The 17894-nt window shown below is 39.4% G+C and overlaps 1 protein-coding gene across 1 annotated transcript in view; it reads left to right on the top strand.

Moving 5' to 3' along the window:
* The window catches only part of LOC121925147 (disks large homolog 2-like), a 1073267-nt gene that overhangs the window by 1000456 nt on the left and 54917 nt on the right, over nt 1-17894 (top strand). The window contains exon 16 of the mRNA XM_042456961.1: nt 11102-11257. Within this exon, the coding sequence (XP_042312895.1) occupies nt 11102-11257 (156 nt within the window). The remainder of the gene's footprint in view (nt 1-11101; nt 11258-17894) is intronic.

The following is a 17894-nucleotide window of genomic DNA, read 5'->3' as shown; positions in this document are numbered from 1 at the left end:
GACTATGGGTGCATCTGCACTGTAAATATAATGCAGTTTGACACCACTGAAATTGTGCTGGTTCCATCCTACACCATCCTGGGATTCATAGTTTTGTGACCCACCAGCACTAAGTGGCAGAGAAGGATAAAGGCCTTGTAAAAATACAAAACCTAGGATTCCCTGGGATGAAGCTACAGAACTTAAAGTGGCATGAACTAGCTTTATTCCTACAGTTTAGATGCACCTTATGTTAAAAATAAAACTTGTTTTGCTTACAGGTAATATCAGAGAATTCAAATATCATGAACTGAGTTTGAAAGGGAGGAGAAGCATTCAATCTAGTCCAGGGAAATGAGAAACCTATGAACTGCATTAATTTGGTATCTATTTAGTTTTTCTAGTCCACCAAACCAGCTGTATCTGTATGTTCCTAGTCCATTAAGCTAAGTTTTATATGAAGGGAAATGGTCAGTTATCTCAGAGGTTCTTGTTTCCTTCTTCCCTGATCTTTCATATGCCTGAATGAAGACAAGATTTTCTGTTTTCTTAAATCACAGATTCATACGATATTTCGCATGGCCAGTGGATTTTGGCTGATAGTAAGTGCTCAAACTATAGTTTCTGAAGATGGAATATGTTGTGAAACTGTGGTTTTTATAAAACCGTGAGTCCCCCCCCCCATAGCAAGACATATGAGTTGTGTGGTGAGTGGAGGGACTGCTTTGGGGTATGTGGCTCATTTCTGATACAATAATCTGTAATTTGTTGAACTAGGAACAATAAACTGGCCTATATAATGTTGCCCTTTTGCTTGTTTTCAGTTTTTCAAGCCAGAGTCTCAGGATTTAAGTCCAAGGCATCTTAAAAGGATTGTTCAGCATGACAATCAGTAATGCAATGAACTTTCTGACAGAGAGGTCATAGAATTATAGAGTTGGATGAGACTACAAGGGCCATCTAGTCCAACTCCCTGCCATGCAGGAATACACAGTCAAAGCACTCCCAAAATATGTCCATCCAGTCTCTGTTTAAAAAACTCCAAAGCACCACACTCCAAGGCAGTGTGTTCCACTGTCAAACAGTTATTACCATCAGGATGTTCTTCCTAATGTTGGTAGAATCTCTTTTCCTGTAACTTGAATCCATTGCTCCTTGTCCTATGCTCTGGCACAGCAGAAAATAAACTTGCTCCATCCTCAGTGTGACGTCTCTTCAAATATTTAAGCATAAAGATTGCCCTGTTGTGACTGTTTCCTGCCATGCACAACTGTAGGAGTACTAGGTATGTTCTGAGTCTCAGCTCAGACAGGACCACAATGAGGATCACAAGGCCCAGAATCCTATGGGGAGATCCCCCTGTTCAGTGTAGGATCTCCAACTAAAGCATTATCAACAGGTAGCTATCCAGACTCGTTTTGAAGTCATCCAGAGAAGGATGCTTTGATTGAGAGTTCCTGTATGGCAGGGGGTTGGACTGGATGGCCCTTTGTGGTCTCTTCCAACTCTGTGATTCTATGAGACCTCAAGTGCTCTTTGGGCAATTGGTCCCATTGCCAAATCATTCTCACTGTCAAAATGTTCCTTCTAACATTCAATAAAAATCTACACACACACCCCAAAAAAACCTATTAGACCTAGTTCTACCCACTGAGGCATCAGAGAACAACTAATGTTCTGCACACATCAAGTTCACATTGTAAAAATATGCCTGAGAATCCTAAGCACATGCATTCCATAGTGGCCTTACCACTGCAGGGGTGTGAATATTTTGGCCCTCCAGATTTTGTTGGATTGCACTTCCCAGTAGTCCTGGCCAATATAGCCAACAGTGAGGAATGTTGGGAGTTGTAGTTCAGGAATATCTGGAGGGACATACAATTCCTACCTCTACTTTACAGCTATGGAAGAAGTTTGTAGAAGATAGAAAGCATGAAATCCACAGTGCTTAGCAAGTAAAAACAACAATCCTGTTAAGGCTTAGCTCTGGTTAGGTATTAAAGATTGCTGAATAGAGTCCTTAAAGCAGTAAAAAAAAATTGCCAAGGAATGGGTGTTTGATTATTTTGTTGTGCAACTCTGTGTATACGATGTTATGGCAACACAAAGAGCCAATGAAAAAAACAGCAGAGGTAGAAAGGTGTTCGTAGATTGAAAGCTCCAGGGAGTGTCTTTTGTATCGACAGCAGCCAATTTCTTGTTTGCTTGCATAAACTGCATGATATAATTGAAAGCTTTCTCTTCCTGGAAAGAGGCCTGTTGCTGCAGAGGTCAGGTCTTTCGTCATTTGAAGTATTTGGAGTGAATACTGATTATTTGAAGCTGATCAAGCAGCAGTGTCCTAGCTACCCTTGAGTGGGTTTGGATAGAGCAAGGGAAAAATTAAATACAATAAAGCCAAGCAGGAGACAAAGGTAGATTGCAGTCAAGAATAATGAGAATTTCAGTCCTAGTCCGCAGGCGTCTGTAATGAGTAGAGTTCCCTTGTTCAGCTTCTCTGTGGTAAAGCCATAATGAGGTGACTTTTTTCCTTCCTACTTGCATTTCTATGAAACAGATTTTCCCTCCTTAGGGCTTCCCTTCTCTTCTGTGCATTATGACATCTGAGAATGTTAATATCACGAAAATCTCTATTGTTATTACTACTGATATAACTGCTGCTAGTGCTGTGGATAGGGAAAACACAAATGCAATAGCTCTTTCCAATTTTTGTGCCCTAGCAGGTGATACTCAAAAGCAGTTGCCTTGGTTCCTGGAGGTAGCATATAGCTATTGTAACCAAAGTCCAAAATTGGGAACCTCCATTTGATGGAGGTTCCCAATTTGGTTCACTGAAACTCCCTGACAAGCCCTGCCCCTGGGAACCTAGCAAGGAGAGGAATCCCTAGTATTAACTACAGTCATTTATCAAGGATAATGTCAAAGCTTCCCTAAACCAAGTGCAAACTCAGCCAGGGTTTCTTTCATACTTTTTTGATTTATTTAAGATATTTCTAAACCATGCCCCAGCCCACAAGGGCTCCCAAGGCAATGGACAAATAAAAGCAATTAAAACAATGCAAAGATTAAAAAAAAAATTTAGGCACATATTAAAATCCTCTATAATTTTTTTTAAAGATTGCAACAGTCCTAAAATGCAGTTTTAAAACAAGTAAAATAGACCAATTTCAAACACTGAAGGCTGTGCAGAACAGTACTGTTTTGGATGACTTCCATTGATAAGAAATGCCATAGCATTTGAACAAAATTATAGTGCTATGATTCCCCTTTAACTGCCTTGGTTGCCTCCACTGGAATCCAGGGGTTAGTAGTTCAGTAAGTTTTAAGTACTCATCCCTAAAGTGCAAATCCCAGGATTCCATAGGATGGGACCATGGCAGTTAAAGTGGAATCATAGCACTATAAATGTATGGTGTTAAAGGGCCTTTTTCTCTGGTCCCCAAGGTAAGAGCACTGCCTTTTTCAGTTAGACTTGGTATTTTTTCTTTGGGTGCAAGTGTGTTTGATGTTAAATGTAGCCTGCTTAATGACATCACCAGGAGTTACCTCTTATGGCATCAGAAAGGTGTCAGGTTTTGATCCTGAAATATCAGGGTTAAGGATAGTCCCACTCTGGAAGCCCTAACTTATTCTTGTACATGCGTGATCATGTTTGCTTTTGTTATCAACCTTGACGCTTCAGTGAGAAGACTACAAATTCTGAAAATTAATTAATATTTGGGGGGGCACAGTTCTAATATTTATTTCTGATCTTAGCTGCTTCATTAAAATGGTTAATGGTTAAAATGATACAATATAAGTAATTTGTTAAAAATCTAAACCTTTTCAGGATGTACCATTTCTCAGATGTCACCACAAGAAGAGATATTTGTCAAAGATAGATAGATAGATAGATAGATAGATAGATAGATAGATAGATAGCATTGCAAATTGAAGCAGAGGGAAAATGGCTTCCTAGCAAAACCTGTGAAAGAATACAGTGAGAAAACAGGAGTAGAGAAAAACTATACCAAATATAATGGAGGGGTGACAGTGAGGTTGGGGAAAGAGGGATACAGTAACATAGAAAGTATTAGGAAAATGTAAGAAAGAAAACACAAAGATGTATCTTTGAGGTTGGACAATTACTGGTAACAACACTAGTTGTATGTCTAGTTTGTTTGCTTCTAAAATTCTCCATTGCATGGTTGTGTCAGGCTAGGTTAATATAATGTGTAAGCCACCATTGTTGTGATATTTTACTCAAGCGGATCTTTATATAAGAAGGGGATTGTGTAATAGAATTATTAAATCTGTAGCTGGCTTTTTGAAACCAGAATGAGTTGGGTCTAGATTTGGTCATGCTTTGAGTATATCCACTGGACCCAATGAGGCTTAAGTGAGTATTGTCTAAAGTGGATCCATTTCAACATAGGTAAACTCATTTAAATGGTCAAATCAAATTGGTGGTAGTCTGAAGGGGAGTCACAATGTTTCCCCCCAAAAAGAAATAGAAATCCAGTTCTTTAGGTTTCCATTGCATACCTGACAGTATTGCTCTGATTTATTTTCATATGCTTCTACCTGTTGTATATTTTTGCCATTTACTGATAATATTTACAGGTAGGATTTCTCACTAATGTCTCTGTAGTCATACCAACTTTCCAAAGTGACTTCTTTAAGGCCTATAAGTAAACAGAACTTCCTAAAATAACTTTGGTATGATTTTGTTTTGCAAATTCACTTGTACTCTGACAGTTCATTTCTGTGGATGGTAAAATTATTTCAATCAAAGCATTTTTTAATAAAAAGGTTGTTAAATTTCTGTAAAACATGTGGCATACACTCCCAGAAGCTAAAAGATGAATTTTGTATTTGTATTGAAAGATTGCTGCTTTAGCCTGTTTTGTATGATGTACAGAATAATGTGAATCTCTTGTCCTAAGGTGTGTTTGAGAATGTACAATTGAATGTTTGACATTTAAAAAGATGATTGTGTACAAACTGGAAAAGGGAATGGCATCTCCAGATGCATTGGGGAATGGGATGCATTTGTTATGTAATCTTATTTCAAATTTCACAGTGTAACAAATGCTTTGTATTTGCGTTAATCACAATAAAAGACATACAATGAGCAGCTGTTCAGTCTTTGAAAGTGCTTTGGTTGTGGATTAAGTAACATTGATCTATCTTGAAAGAATCTGCCTCCATCCCCCCTCCCACTTTCCTTAATGCCTGTGCATTTGATTCCATGAACATCTGTAAATCCATTTCAAGAGCTAGTTCTCCCTTTTGTAGGACTTTAATATTCATTTTCAATCTGGCACATTTGCGCATATATATATATATATATATATATATATATATATATATATATACACATATATATATATACATACATACATATACATAAATACCTTTAATTTACTTGTATGACATTATTCTTTCTGAGCTACTCCTCTCAGCCACCCTGTTATGGGTTTCCCAGTGTGTTTGTTACACTGCCTAGAATGGGAGACTTTGAACCAAAACATGGGAGTGCCAGTCAATGGGGTGCAGTGTCTATAAATACAGGGGGCTGTTCTAACTCAGGATTGAGCAGTGGCCCATCAGATGGTGTTAGATTGCATCTCCCACAATTAATGTTGCCTGGTTTTGAAAATAGCAATAAGATACAGTTGAAATTCATGGCATGTGGGGCTGACAGTCATAGAGTCATATAACAGAATCATAGAATTGGACAAGACCTTAAGGGCTATCTAGTTCTGCCATGAAGGAAGACACAATCAAAGCACTCCCAACAAATGGCCATCCAGCCTCTGTTTAAAAACCTCTAAAGAAGCTTGTGTTCTGCTTATGTGCCAGTTAAAAGGATTGGTTTCAGTTAACTTACCCATGTATTTTCTCTGTAAAATTAGCATGCCATCAACATTCATAAATTGCTGTACATATGCATGCATGTCCATCTTTTAAATGGCCCAGACTCCAGAATATGAGGATTTGGGGCATCTTGTTGAGTTTATATAAAAAACTTTCCAACACTCAAATATATGGTGTCCCTCATAATAAGGGACACTTGCCAGTCCTGTAAGAAGCAAACTTTTCAGTTTTCAAATAAGGGGCATCCCTTACAATAAAGGAAACTTGGCAACACTACCCTCAGTCCTTCATCACTGGTTGTGCTGACTAGGTCTCATGGCAGAATAAGTCCAACACTTTCTGGGGGTTCACAGTTGTCCACCTCTGTTCACAATGGCTCCTTTACATTTGTCCATGAGAACCAAAAGGGGAGAAACAGTATGCCTTTTGCATGGTTACTCAGAACTGAATCCAGCTGTATTCAGAAATTAGTTTGACAGGATTGCAGCCCAGAACCTTTGTAGCACTTTTCCTGTTTCTAACAAGAACTCCCGTAAGGTGAATAGAGAAAATGTGCAAATTTGTTCTTCAAGCAAGCATGGAGAAGTTCAAAAATTCAAAAAGTTCAGTGGGTTTTTAAAAAATATTTTTCACATTTCAGGACCATTTTGTGAAAATTTCATTTCTGTCCCAAACGATCCCTCCCTCCTAATTCAAACCACTACACCACACTAAAAGATGAGGGGGGTATGCTGGATGATAATCAATCAATCAATCAATCAATAAAATATGCAAGAACTCTATTTAGTAATAATCATACTATTGACATCCTTGGAATCTGCATAGAATTGGGGGTATGGCCAGTAGGCTCTAAATTAATATCACAAACATTAAAGGATATTTGTTTGAATCTGAATTGCAACAAGAGAAGTATTTTTAATCTGATTGTTTAAGATCAGACTGTTAGCACATATCTCAAAATATTTTTGAAGTGTGTCTTAGTTTCAGAAGTACTTTGCCCTGTTGTAAAGAATAGAAAGAGAAGCACCTATACACACCTTGGTTGTGTGAAACTATATGTGTGGTTCTCTAATTCCTGATCAAAGTGCTGTGCCCCACTAGATGAGAAGCAAAATAGCTCTTCCTGCCTATGGAAGCAAAACTTATTTTTGGACATATTCACAAAACATTTTTTAATGATACCTCAAAATTGTTGAACTTTTTCAATACTTTTTGTCATATGAAACTAATACTTTTTGTCATATGAAACTATCTAGATCCAAAATACTTTCCTACAATATTGTTGAGACACCATGCACTCTGACTAAATGTTACAGCATTCACAAGACCAGGTCAACGATACGGAAGCATTCAACCGAAAACCTAGACTTTGGTCTGCCAAAAATGATCATGGAAATTAGCAGTTGAATGAATTCAGTTACAGCGTATAGAAGAGTAGTCCTTCATTCTGCCATTTCTTATATTTCCTGATTAGAAGCCATAAAGATTTACTTTGAGCATGTCAGATTTAGGTATATAATGTATGTATTTACAATGAATTTTCAACACAGAGAAAATTCCATATTCCACAATGGAATTCAGAAGTAGTTACCGCTGCAAACTTTATTCTAGAGCCTGAAGGTATAAAATATTTATTTTCTGACCTTCCTATAAGTGCTCTGGGGATCATATATATCCTATAGCATATAGCTCATTAAAATTCAAGAAACATATGTCATGAAACATTAGAGGGAAAGGTTGAAAAGCTGTCACTCAGCTGTGGGTTTTTATTACTTGCTTTCAGTGCTATCTTATGCCTGTTTTTCTGGAAGCATTAGGATTTATAAGATCAAAGTTTTCATGATTTAAACTAAGAGGACGTGTGTGTGTGTGTCACCATTATTATTTTCATGGCAAAGAAGATCCTTCAAAATCAATACTATGGTCTCAGTACTATTGTTTTTATTAGAGTAGACCCATTATAACAGTTTGATTTACTTACATGTCAGTTCAGCAGTTTATTCATTCGGTTTATTTTTGTTGAGATTCCAGCCCATATGTGCATGTTTTTATGGGGGAGAAATTTCTTTACATGTTTGTATATATGGGTGGGGGTGGGTTAGGTCATTCTCAACAAAAATCAGTATAAAGTAAGTGAAAGCTTGCTGAGTGGGCTAAAATGAAAATGGATCAAACATACCACTTTTTTTCTTTTGATGAGCACCCCTTATTTGATTTTAGGCATAAAATCCACTCACGAAACAAACCCAACAGTTGTGCTATGCAAAATATTGTTAAGGTTTCCTGATATTTCCTAATTTATTTATATGTACATCTCATCCTTCCTCAATGACAACTTGGTGTGGCTAACAAGTTGTATAAAGCACAACAGAGTGTACTAACATGAGTAAAATCATCACTCTAAAATCATTGATATACACTTTTAGTCTCCGTTATCCAAAATGCTTGGCACCAGAAGTGCTTTGAATTTTTGTGGGTTTTTTTTTGGGGGGGGGGGGGAATTTGGGAATATTTGCATATACATAGCAATATCAATAACAAATACATTTCTGTACCGTTTATTGGTGCACTTAAGCACTCCCTAAGCAGTTTACAGTGTGTAAGCTAATTGTCCCAACAAGCTGGATACTCATTTTAGTGACCTACACAAGGATGCAAGGCTGAGTCCCTGGGATTGAACTCGCAACCTTGTGGCTGTGAATGGCTGCAGTACCAGAATTTAACCACTGTGCCGCCAGAGCTTCCTGACATAATGAGACATCATGGAACTGGGGCTGAAGTCTAAACATGACATCAGAAGGTTTTTGCTGCCAAATTTGTTGCCTGAATACAGCCTGGGTCCATCCCTGCTTCCAGGAGCACTTAAACCTGAAAACTCCTGGATCCAAAAAGAGCTGCGATGAGGGCTCCTGGAAGCGGGAATGCACCTGGGATGTATTCAGGTGGCAAATTTGGTGGCAAAAGCCTTCTGACAACATCAGGATGCTGCCCAGATTAAGCTTTAAGCCGGTTAAAATAGAGACTGTAAAATCATCAACAAGGATCTGCAATTAAACAAATGTAGGACTTGCCTGTCCCTCAAACACTCTAGTAGATGTATTTTGTACAGTGCAAATATAATAAAAACTTGAAAATGTATAATATAACTTTGGCCTGGCACTTCCTTTGCAAATTCTATTGAGATGTCTGGTGCACAGTGGAGAAACCCAGAACTACCATTTTCCTTGCCACTTCAGTATTTTCAAAACAAGGCAGACCCTGGATATATCAATTGTAAAACACTTCCTTTTGTGCTATTTTACAGCTCTCTGGAAATAAATGGATATTTAAATGTACCAAAATAGTTGTCATGATATGACATTGCTGGGTTTTCTTCCTTTCCCACACCTCATCCCCCAAAAAACATTTTGTCCCCTTTGATTTCACCAAATTTTGTTGTTGTTTTTAACAAAAAATATTGCCCTTCAGCTTTAAGGATCTGTCATTTTTAAGTGTTATTTTTCCACCATTAGGTGCACTGTATCATTTGGTGGCTGCTTAATGTGTCATGTTAGCCAACAGAATGTAGAACAAAAGCCTGCCATAGAAGACTTCATAACTGAGAGATATAGATGTCCTGCACTCATGAATTTCTGAGAAGCCTCTGTAGATAAGCTTTCACAAAGATTTGCCTGGATGCACCAAAACTCTGTCTAACAAACAGAAAGGAGAGAGCTTGGCTCTAAGATTGCAACTGCAGCTTCCGCAATTGCCATACATGCTGAAACTCTAACTGTGGATGTTGAACGGTCTATGGCTTGAAACGCTGGGCTGCCAAAGAGTAGGCCCTGCTATGCTGTATCTAAAGAAATTATCCAGCATGTTTCTCATGGACTGTATTCTTTGCTTGCATATGGTGTATTTTAACAATGAATACAATCAACATTTGTTCAAATGTTTGGCCTTTAACACAATGGAAATGGCGCTCTTAAACCAAGTATGCATCACATGGAGTGTATTCCTTAATTCCACAGATACACAGTATTAGCTATTAAAGATGTCACCTCTTGTTCACTGTGCCATTTGGAAAGGACTCCTAGTCTAAAACCGTGGCTTCCGGTCTGTTTAGACCATTCCCAGTGATCCAGCAACAACTTACTCATTTCACAGGTACAATAGACTTCTATTTAATAGGATCCTCAGTCCATTTGACCCAGAACTGTCTACTCTGGTTGGCAGCAATTCTCCAATAACTCAAGCAGAGTTTTTTCTCATCACCTGATAGTTCATCTTTTTAAGGGGAGATGCCAGAAACTCTGTCCGTGACTCAGTCAGCTTGGTGCATGAATTATGTTGTGTACCTCTAAGCTATAGCTCACATCTGTTTCCCTGGTGTCAGTATTAAAACTGTTTTCCAGTGGCAAACCAAGATCAAAGAAGCAATGTCTTAGTAATCTTCTGTCACTACTAAATTATATCACCGTTCCATTTATATTGCCTACAGAAAATGGGTTGGGGTCCAGATTGCTTCAGTCCATTTCATATCCACTGGAAATTTTAAGTAAAGGAAGGTAGTTGTCCTACATTGCCCATTTCTGTTTTGGTGAAAGCACCAGTGCAGCAGCATCAAACTGGGCTGTCCTGGGTCAACTGGTTGACAGCTCAGCTGGTCTACCCTTTTCCCACAGATCATTGTTGCTTCAACCATTCCTACTTGGAAGCCACAGTTGTAGACCCTGGAGCCATGCATGTTGTTTTCTCACAGTTCATCAATGCATCACACATAAATGTATGCCAGAGAGGCTGCCAAAGGCCTTTCCACTTTATGATAAATGCGTGCACATATATATTGTTACCCCTGTGGTGTGAATGTCTGTTCCTAATTATATTGCTATTAATAAATTTTAAAAAGATGTACACCTAAGCTTTTGAGGATCAGTGCCCTGGTAAAGTAAAGGTCATTCTTGAGTTCCAGAAGGTAAGAAGAAATCTTTTAGCCCATCTCACAGGCTAAGACTTGAATGTTATAGTACAGCTGTGTCACCAATTTCCTTTTCTCTAGCTGTCTCGTGAACAGTTCTGTGCCTATCACATTCTTAAATCTTTGTGATGAGCGTATCGTAACTTAACAGAAGTTTCTTTTTCTTTCCTCCTTGGCGTATGTATCTAATCCTTCTCTCGTCGATCTTCTTTGCATGCTTTGGAGTACAATTGGTTGTGCAATCAATTGGTCACACATGTTAACGCCCGTCTAATCTCTTATTCTTGTCTCTATTATCACCAGGCCTCCTGAACCCGTTTACAGCACTGTGAACAAATTCTGTGATAAGCCACCTTCTCCTAGGCACTATTCCCCTGTCGAGTGTGACAAAAGCTTCCTCCTTTCAGCTCCCTATCCCCACTACCACATAGGCCTGCTCCCTGACTCTGAGATCATCAGGTACTGCATGCGCTTCTTCCTCACTTCCTCATAGTAAAATGCATGAAAGTTGCTCAAGCGCACATGAATTAGGCTCCATCTTTCACCCGTGGCTTCCTCCACAAAGGCTTGTTTTCACTTGGTTCCAACCTCACTCAGCTCACAGCTGCCATAGAAATGTGCAATCCTCTGTCAACAGGGTTGGGTTGGAAGAGTTGGCAGCCATTGCAGGGCTGCTAGGTGGAAAGCCAGATGGTGTCTGACCACTGGCCCATGTAGCTCAGTGTGGTTTATTCCAAACAGCACTGGCTCGCCACACTTTTTTAAAAAAACAAAAACAAACCTAAATCTCCAGTCAGAGATGTTTTACAATTGAAACTCAGATCTATCACGGAGGGATGACTCCCCAAGGGATAGATTGTGCAGAGAGAAGTGGGGGAGAACATGGCTACTAGATTAGAGTCATCAACCTCTGCTAAATGAATTTCAGAACTTGGAAAATGACTTGTGAACTACTACTCCCAAATAGTTTGGCCATAGTCATGTTTTCTGTGGAGATTCTGAGTGTCATGTCTTCCAAGCTCATATAAACCAGGAGGAAGGTGCTAAGGAATAAGTGAAAAAGGCAGTGGGTGAAAGGAAAAGATCAGGAGTGACCAATTTTGGTTTTCTCATTCACACCAGATGCAAAAGCCCAGTGTAACCATTACATTGAATGGAGAATGCTTTGCATTCTGAAAAGCAATGAGAATTAAAGCCTTCAGATAATAATGCTTCCAGATTTGATTACATTTTCCCATGATATACAACAGAACTGTCCTGGATATCTTTTTGTGACCAAAAAGTAGCATATAAATGCCTTTAAAATATAAAATAAAAACATGGCATAGATGATACAAAGGAAGCATCCATTCCCATGTGAACCTGACCAAGGGCTAATAACACTTATCTTAAAGTTACTATTGCTCCATGTTGCTGCACCATCAGTGGTGTGACTGATAGACATGAGAGGCAGGGCTCCTGAGGGCATGGATTTCCACTTGGTTCTGCCTTCATTTGCTTTGATGTAGGCAATGAAGGTCATTTTATTTAGCCAGGCTCCTTCTGTTGATGTGTTTCCTTTTAATTTCTTGCTGCATTCTGCCAGCATGTTGTTGTTATTGTTGTTCTTTCTTTTGCTTGCTTCTTTTGGATTTAACATTTTGTAACCCCCACCCATTTAGCAATTTTTTTTGTGGGGGACATAAATGTGTGCTTTAATTAGGATCCTATATTCCTAAGAATGTCAGGAATGATCTGCACAGACCCATTCATAACAACACAGGTATGATCAACTATTAGAAAACCACAAGAGAAAGTTGAAGTAGTACCCATACTTTTTACTCATGGAATCTGAATTTCGTATCAGTGATTTCATATGAATGGTATCCTTATGGTAGTTTGTTTCAAACAGCCTGGTTCCATAGTCCAATTTTTGAAGACTTTGGATGAAATATCTTATTGGGATTGTGTAGCAGAAATCTCTGCCTCTGGAGACATGCATGCATTGTGCTGTTTTACCTCTTCCTGGGTTCTATGGGGCCAACTATAATTGAATATTTCAAATGCTATCACAATTTAAGTCCTATGAGAGAGAGAGAGAGAGAGAGAGAGAGAGAGAGAGAGAGAGAGAGAATGAGCATGGTGTAGTGGTTTTAGTATTGGATAGAACTCTGAGAAACCAGGGTTTGAATCCTCACTCATCCAAACCCATTGGGTGACCTTGGACAAGTCACACATTCTCTGCCTCTGAGGAAGGCAATGGCAGCAAACCTCTTCTGAATGAATCTTGTTGAAAAAACGCCATAAATTGGAAATGAACTGAAGACATGCAACAATAACTACAATACAACTTGTTATATGACAAATCGGAAACATATACGCTGTCCCAAAATTCCATGCATCTAGTGAGGTGCCAGTACAGGCCTTGATCGCAGGACTCTTCTGCCTCTGGTGCTCAATTGTATTGCAACATTTGGATGCCGTCCTGAAGCCCTAAATAAAAATTATAAAACAAGTGAAAATGCATAACATGAATTCCACTTTAAAGAATTTACCCTTTTGTCCCCTCCTAAATATACAAGTAAAAATCCTGCTACCTGATTGAAAGTAAAAAGCCTAATTCTTATCCCTGGCATCTGCAGCTCTTCTCCTCTCCAGCTCATCCTCTCTTTTTGAACACAATAAAAACAGTTCCTTTTTAATGGTTTCCCCACCAACTGGACCAAACCAATAATTCACAGGGGTTACACTATGCAACTCTTGCATTGAATGGTAAACCCAATGCACAGGTGAATGTGCATTTGCATGTGCCATGCCTACATGTATGTATGATGTGTGATGTGCATGCACACGCACCATGTGCCATATGTATGCAAAATGGCACTATGGATGCAACTAACATTTAACCACATTGAACTCAGTGCAGACATGCCACATCAAACAAAAATGTCCAACTGCTTCTGTAGGGAAATATATGCATGGATAAGCTATAAACAGGAATTGGACTTAATTTATTTGCCCCTCCCCCCCAGTCATTTGGAGGTATGTGGTTCCAGATATCGCTGTCCAGATCTTCTAATGTTAAAAAGCCCCCAAAATATTGGAAAAGTTTATTTTCGGATTACAGTTCCCAGAATCCTACAGCCACCATTGCTTCCTGCCATTGCTTTTCCATATCAATCCACTGAAACTGTTCTAGTTCTAAATCAGTCCCTGATACCACTAATGCACTGGATAAGGGTAAAGGAACTGAGGCTTACTTTAGGCAAAATGGGATATATCAAAATGCAGATCCGTAATTTCTGATTCAGCCTGTATTTGATGGGGTTACACTTTATTTGAAGACTAGGCTTCAGAGTCTGGGTATATTCCTCACCCAGAGCCAGATATTTCCTTTTCAAGAATATCCAAGGGCACATTAGGGTATCTAAGACTGAGGCACCAACTCTGCCCATACATGGGTTTATTTTTTTCTAATGGTCATTATGGTACACATCAAATTACTTTGTTGTTTGGGTTTCTATAACATGCTCTACATGGGGTACTTTTTAAAAGTCGTCACATATGTGCATGCAATTGGTCCAGAATAGTGAGGCCAGAGTATTCATTGGGGCCATGTACAGAGAACATGGGACTCTTTTTCTTTTTCTTTTTTATTTTTTTTATTTTTTTTTATTTTTTTTGTACAATAGCTTCATAGTCTATTGGTTTGATTCTGGAGAAAATGGAAGTGCTCATTGCAACTTATCAGGTCTAATGGTTGGAATCAGCCTATCTGAAAGACTTCCTTACCCCTTCAGAGCTAGGAAGTCCTGAGAGATTTTTCAAGAAAACCATTTCTCACAGTCTGAAGAAAACAGGGCACATGTCTCAAGGTGCTCAATGAATGGAAGATTGGTTAATAAAAAGTTAGGCTGGCCCCTCTCCATTGTTCTTCATCCAGCAAGCCAGTTTTGATATTTAAGGTTGTTTATTATTGAAGAAGGAGTGGCTTTTTTGTTCATGTATTTTTAATTATGTTCTAAATCTTTTTATGTTTTTATTCACTTTGTGGTTTGGATTTTTTTTTAAAAAAATGATTGTCTTGAGTGTCTTTTTGTGACAGAAAGGCTACTTGGTTCTAGTAGGATTTTGTGGCTAATCGGCTCCAGCAATAAATTCTGCTAACAATTGGTTTATCCTGCCATGTTCAGATATCATGATAATATGAGAGGTAGGAGTCATGTGGCCCTCCAAATTTTGTTGGACTGGAAGACCCAGCAGCCCTAGCCAGAATAGTCTGTGAAGAATACTGTGAGATGCAACTCAACAACATCTGGATGGCCATGTGATTCCCATCCCTGTACTAAACTAAACTTGCTTGGCTACTCCTCCTTCCAGCCATGTGAACAATGCCTGTGAATGAAGAGTCAGAATTCCACAGATCCTAGTCTTAGTATCCTTTGAAATGTGACTCATGCCTTCCCTCACCAACCAGATGTCCTGGAGTATTTAATGTTTCATTCAGTTATATGTATGCTTTTTTAAAAAAATAAGAAAGAAAGAAAGAAAGAAAGAAAGAAAGAAAGAAAGAAAGAACCTAGTCTTAGTAAGTCATGCAAGGTGGGTTAAAGGCTTACAAAAATTCAGTGGCTGAGAAATCTGCTGTGGCGGGGCCGCAGGGGGTTCCCCCAGTTCCCGGTTTCTTGGAATGTTCCATTAGTTTATTCAAGAAGAGACCACAAAAGTGAATGCCAATAAACTTTAATTTCCAAAATATTAATCACAGTTGTGGAATTTTGTTACTTCACAAAGTCCACTTGTGTCCAATTAACCCTCACTGGACTCTCACTTCTGGTCGGGATTTATAGTTCTTCTTCCCCCTCCAGGCAATCTTCCTTTGCCGGCCAACAATGCCACTGGAGGTCCCAGTGAAAAGCATCTTTGGAGCAATAGCTTAAGTTCAAGTCTACCTCGGGTGGAGGAGTGGGAGGCTGAGGAGCTTGAGGGTGCGCAGCCAAAAAGCCCTCTTCTATGGGGTTCCTTAACCCTTCGGACACAAGGCTCCCAGTTCTCATGAGTGTCCCGTGCCTTGCTAATGCTGTAGTTTTCCTGGAGCATCCTCCTCTGTCTCCCTGTCGCTTCTTCCACCAACGCCCTCCTCCTCAACCTCCTTGACCTTCCCCCTTTTATCCTGGGCCTTCTCCCTCCTAGGCCCCGCCTCACTATTTTTTCCTCAGTGTGCCTTTTCCCACAGGGCTTCTGGTCTTTGTAGTCCCGGGATGCCTGTCAGCATCTCTCCTTTCTTGGAACAACCCTCCTCCTTCCACCTGAGGTCTTCCAGCTTGTCACACCTGCTTTGCACATCTGGCACTTACTCTACAAGCATAATTCTTGATCTCTTCTCTCCCTGGTCTTCAGTAGCTTTAAAGCCCCAAGGCATGCTGCTGTGGCAATTTACTGTCTAGGATGGAAAGTGGCAAGGAAACAATTCATGTGACTAAGAAATTGCACATCTCAGCTGTAACAGGAAATAAAACAAGGTCATTCTCCATCCAAAAGACCAATTTTGGCTGCACTTGCTGTTGGATTGGACACTTCTTGGCTGCCTAATTTGCCCCTTTCCTATTCCCTGGCCAATGAATGGTCACAACAGTGTAGAAAATACTTGTGAAATAGCTGAGAAGTCCATCACACATTTGTCACCAACAAGATTCTAGCTATGAATCCCAGGGTAGGGAAATTCGCCACTGTTTCATGGGTCAGACTTCTGTAAATCAGTATCATCTGAGAAAAGAACCAATTAATTAACACAAGAAGGACTGATACAGACACAAGAAACCTTTGTGTGATTCAGCTTTGTCTTTTTTTTCTTTTTCTTTTTCTTTTGGAGTAAGCTTTTACCACTATCCCAAAAAGGACACAACCAGTAAGATCATAGGAATCTCCCTCAAGGCAGCTCTTAGGAGGATCAGGCTTTGAAAGGACCATGGGATTTTCATGTCTGCAGCAAACAGATTTCATTAATTCTCTGTAAAGATTATACTCTCCCTCGTTTTCACAAAGAAATCTTTGCTTCCACTGTGTAGCACAGTGTGCTAAGACCCAAACTGAAAGAAGTTGCAGATGCATCCTCAAAAGCATGCAGGGGAAAGCCTGCCTCTTGGGGAGATGTATATCAGCTCAACACCACAGGATAGTATTTAGCTTTAATTAGGGGCTTAAGATGCAGCAGCAAGAGGAAAGGGCTGTATTAAGCCACTGGATCAACTGTTTCATAGCCATCTTGAGTTTTCCTGAATGGCTGCTGTCCCTTACAATGCTAACTCAAAAGTCAGGGAAGGGAATCAGCCTCACAGAAGAGACCTCCGCTAGTACAAACGTGCTGCTGCTGGGTTTCTGTTGTTGTTTTCTCAACAGGGTTGCCATATTCTTTGTAACAGATGGTCACAAAGATGTAACAGTTATAAATGTGTCACTTGTTCCTACAACTTTTCCAAAGAGAGATAAAGTGGGCACAAAGGCTTCCTAAGTAGTGATGTCAATTCCTCTCTTTATTCTTCCCGTCAATGAAGTGGGGAGCAGGATTTTTTTTTTTTTTACTCTTCTTGCTCCCCTGTGGAGAGCAAAATATTTCAACTCAGTTGTTCCTCACAGACCATTTCTGACAGTTTCCTAAAGAATAAGGGCTATAAAACACTCAGCTGTCTTTCCCTCCCTAACTTTTCTTGCAATTAGCAGTGTGAACCATAAAACTCAATCTGCAATGTCTAACAAGGAAGGATGTCCTGTGATTATCTTTATAATCAAAATCCCTCACTCCCTCCTCTCCTGCAGCCCAATGAAATAACTCAAATTGTCTTGACTGAGACTAACACAATTAAAATGGGGAATATCTAGTTACCTAGGTGATCCTGCTGTAGCTGTTTATGCTTATGGACATGTGAAGCACACATGAATACATATACTTTTATTATTTGAAGCTGTAATGGATCTTTTGGTGGTGATTGGAGAGCACCATAAAACACTCAGCTGCCTTTCCTTTCTATAGTGTTTATGAAAGCTTATGCTATAAATTATTTTGCACAGATAGGGGCTATATAGATGGGCAGCATGCAGCCGCCCCTTTTTGCCCTGG

This window comes from Sceloporus undulatus, chromosome 3 (genome assembly GCF_019175285.1).
Source record: "Sceloporus undulatus isolate JIND9_A2432 ecotype Alabama chromosome 3, SceUnd_v1.1, whole genome shotgun sequence".
NCBI classification, from domain to species: Eukaryota; Metazoa; Chordata; class Lepidosauria; order Squamata; family Phrynosomatidae; genus Sceloporus; species Sceloporus undulatus.
Note: the sequence above shows the minus strand (reverse complement) of the source record. Positions and strands in the feature narration are given on the sequence as shown.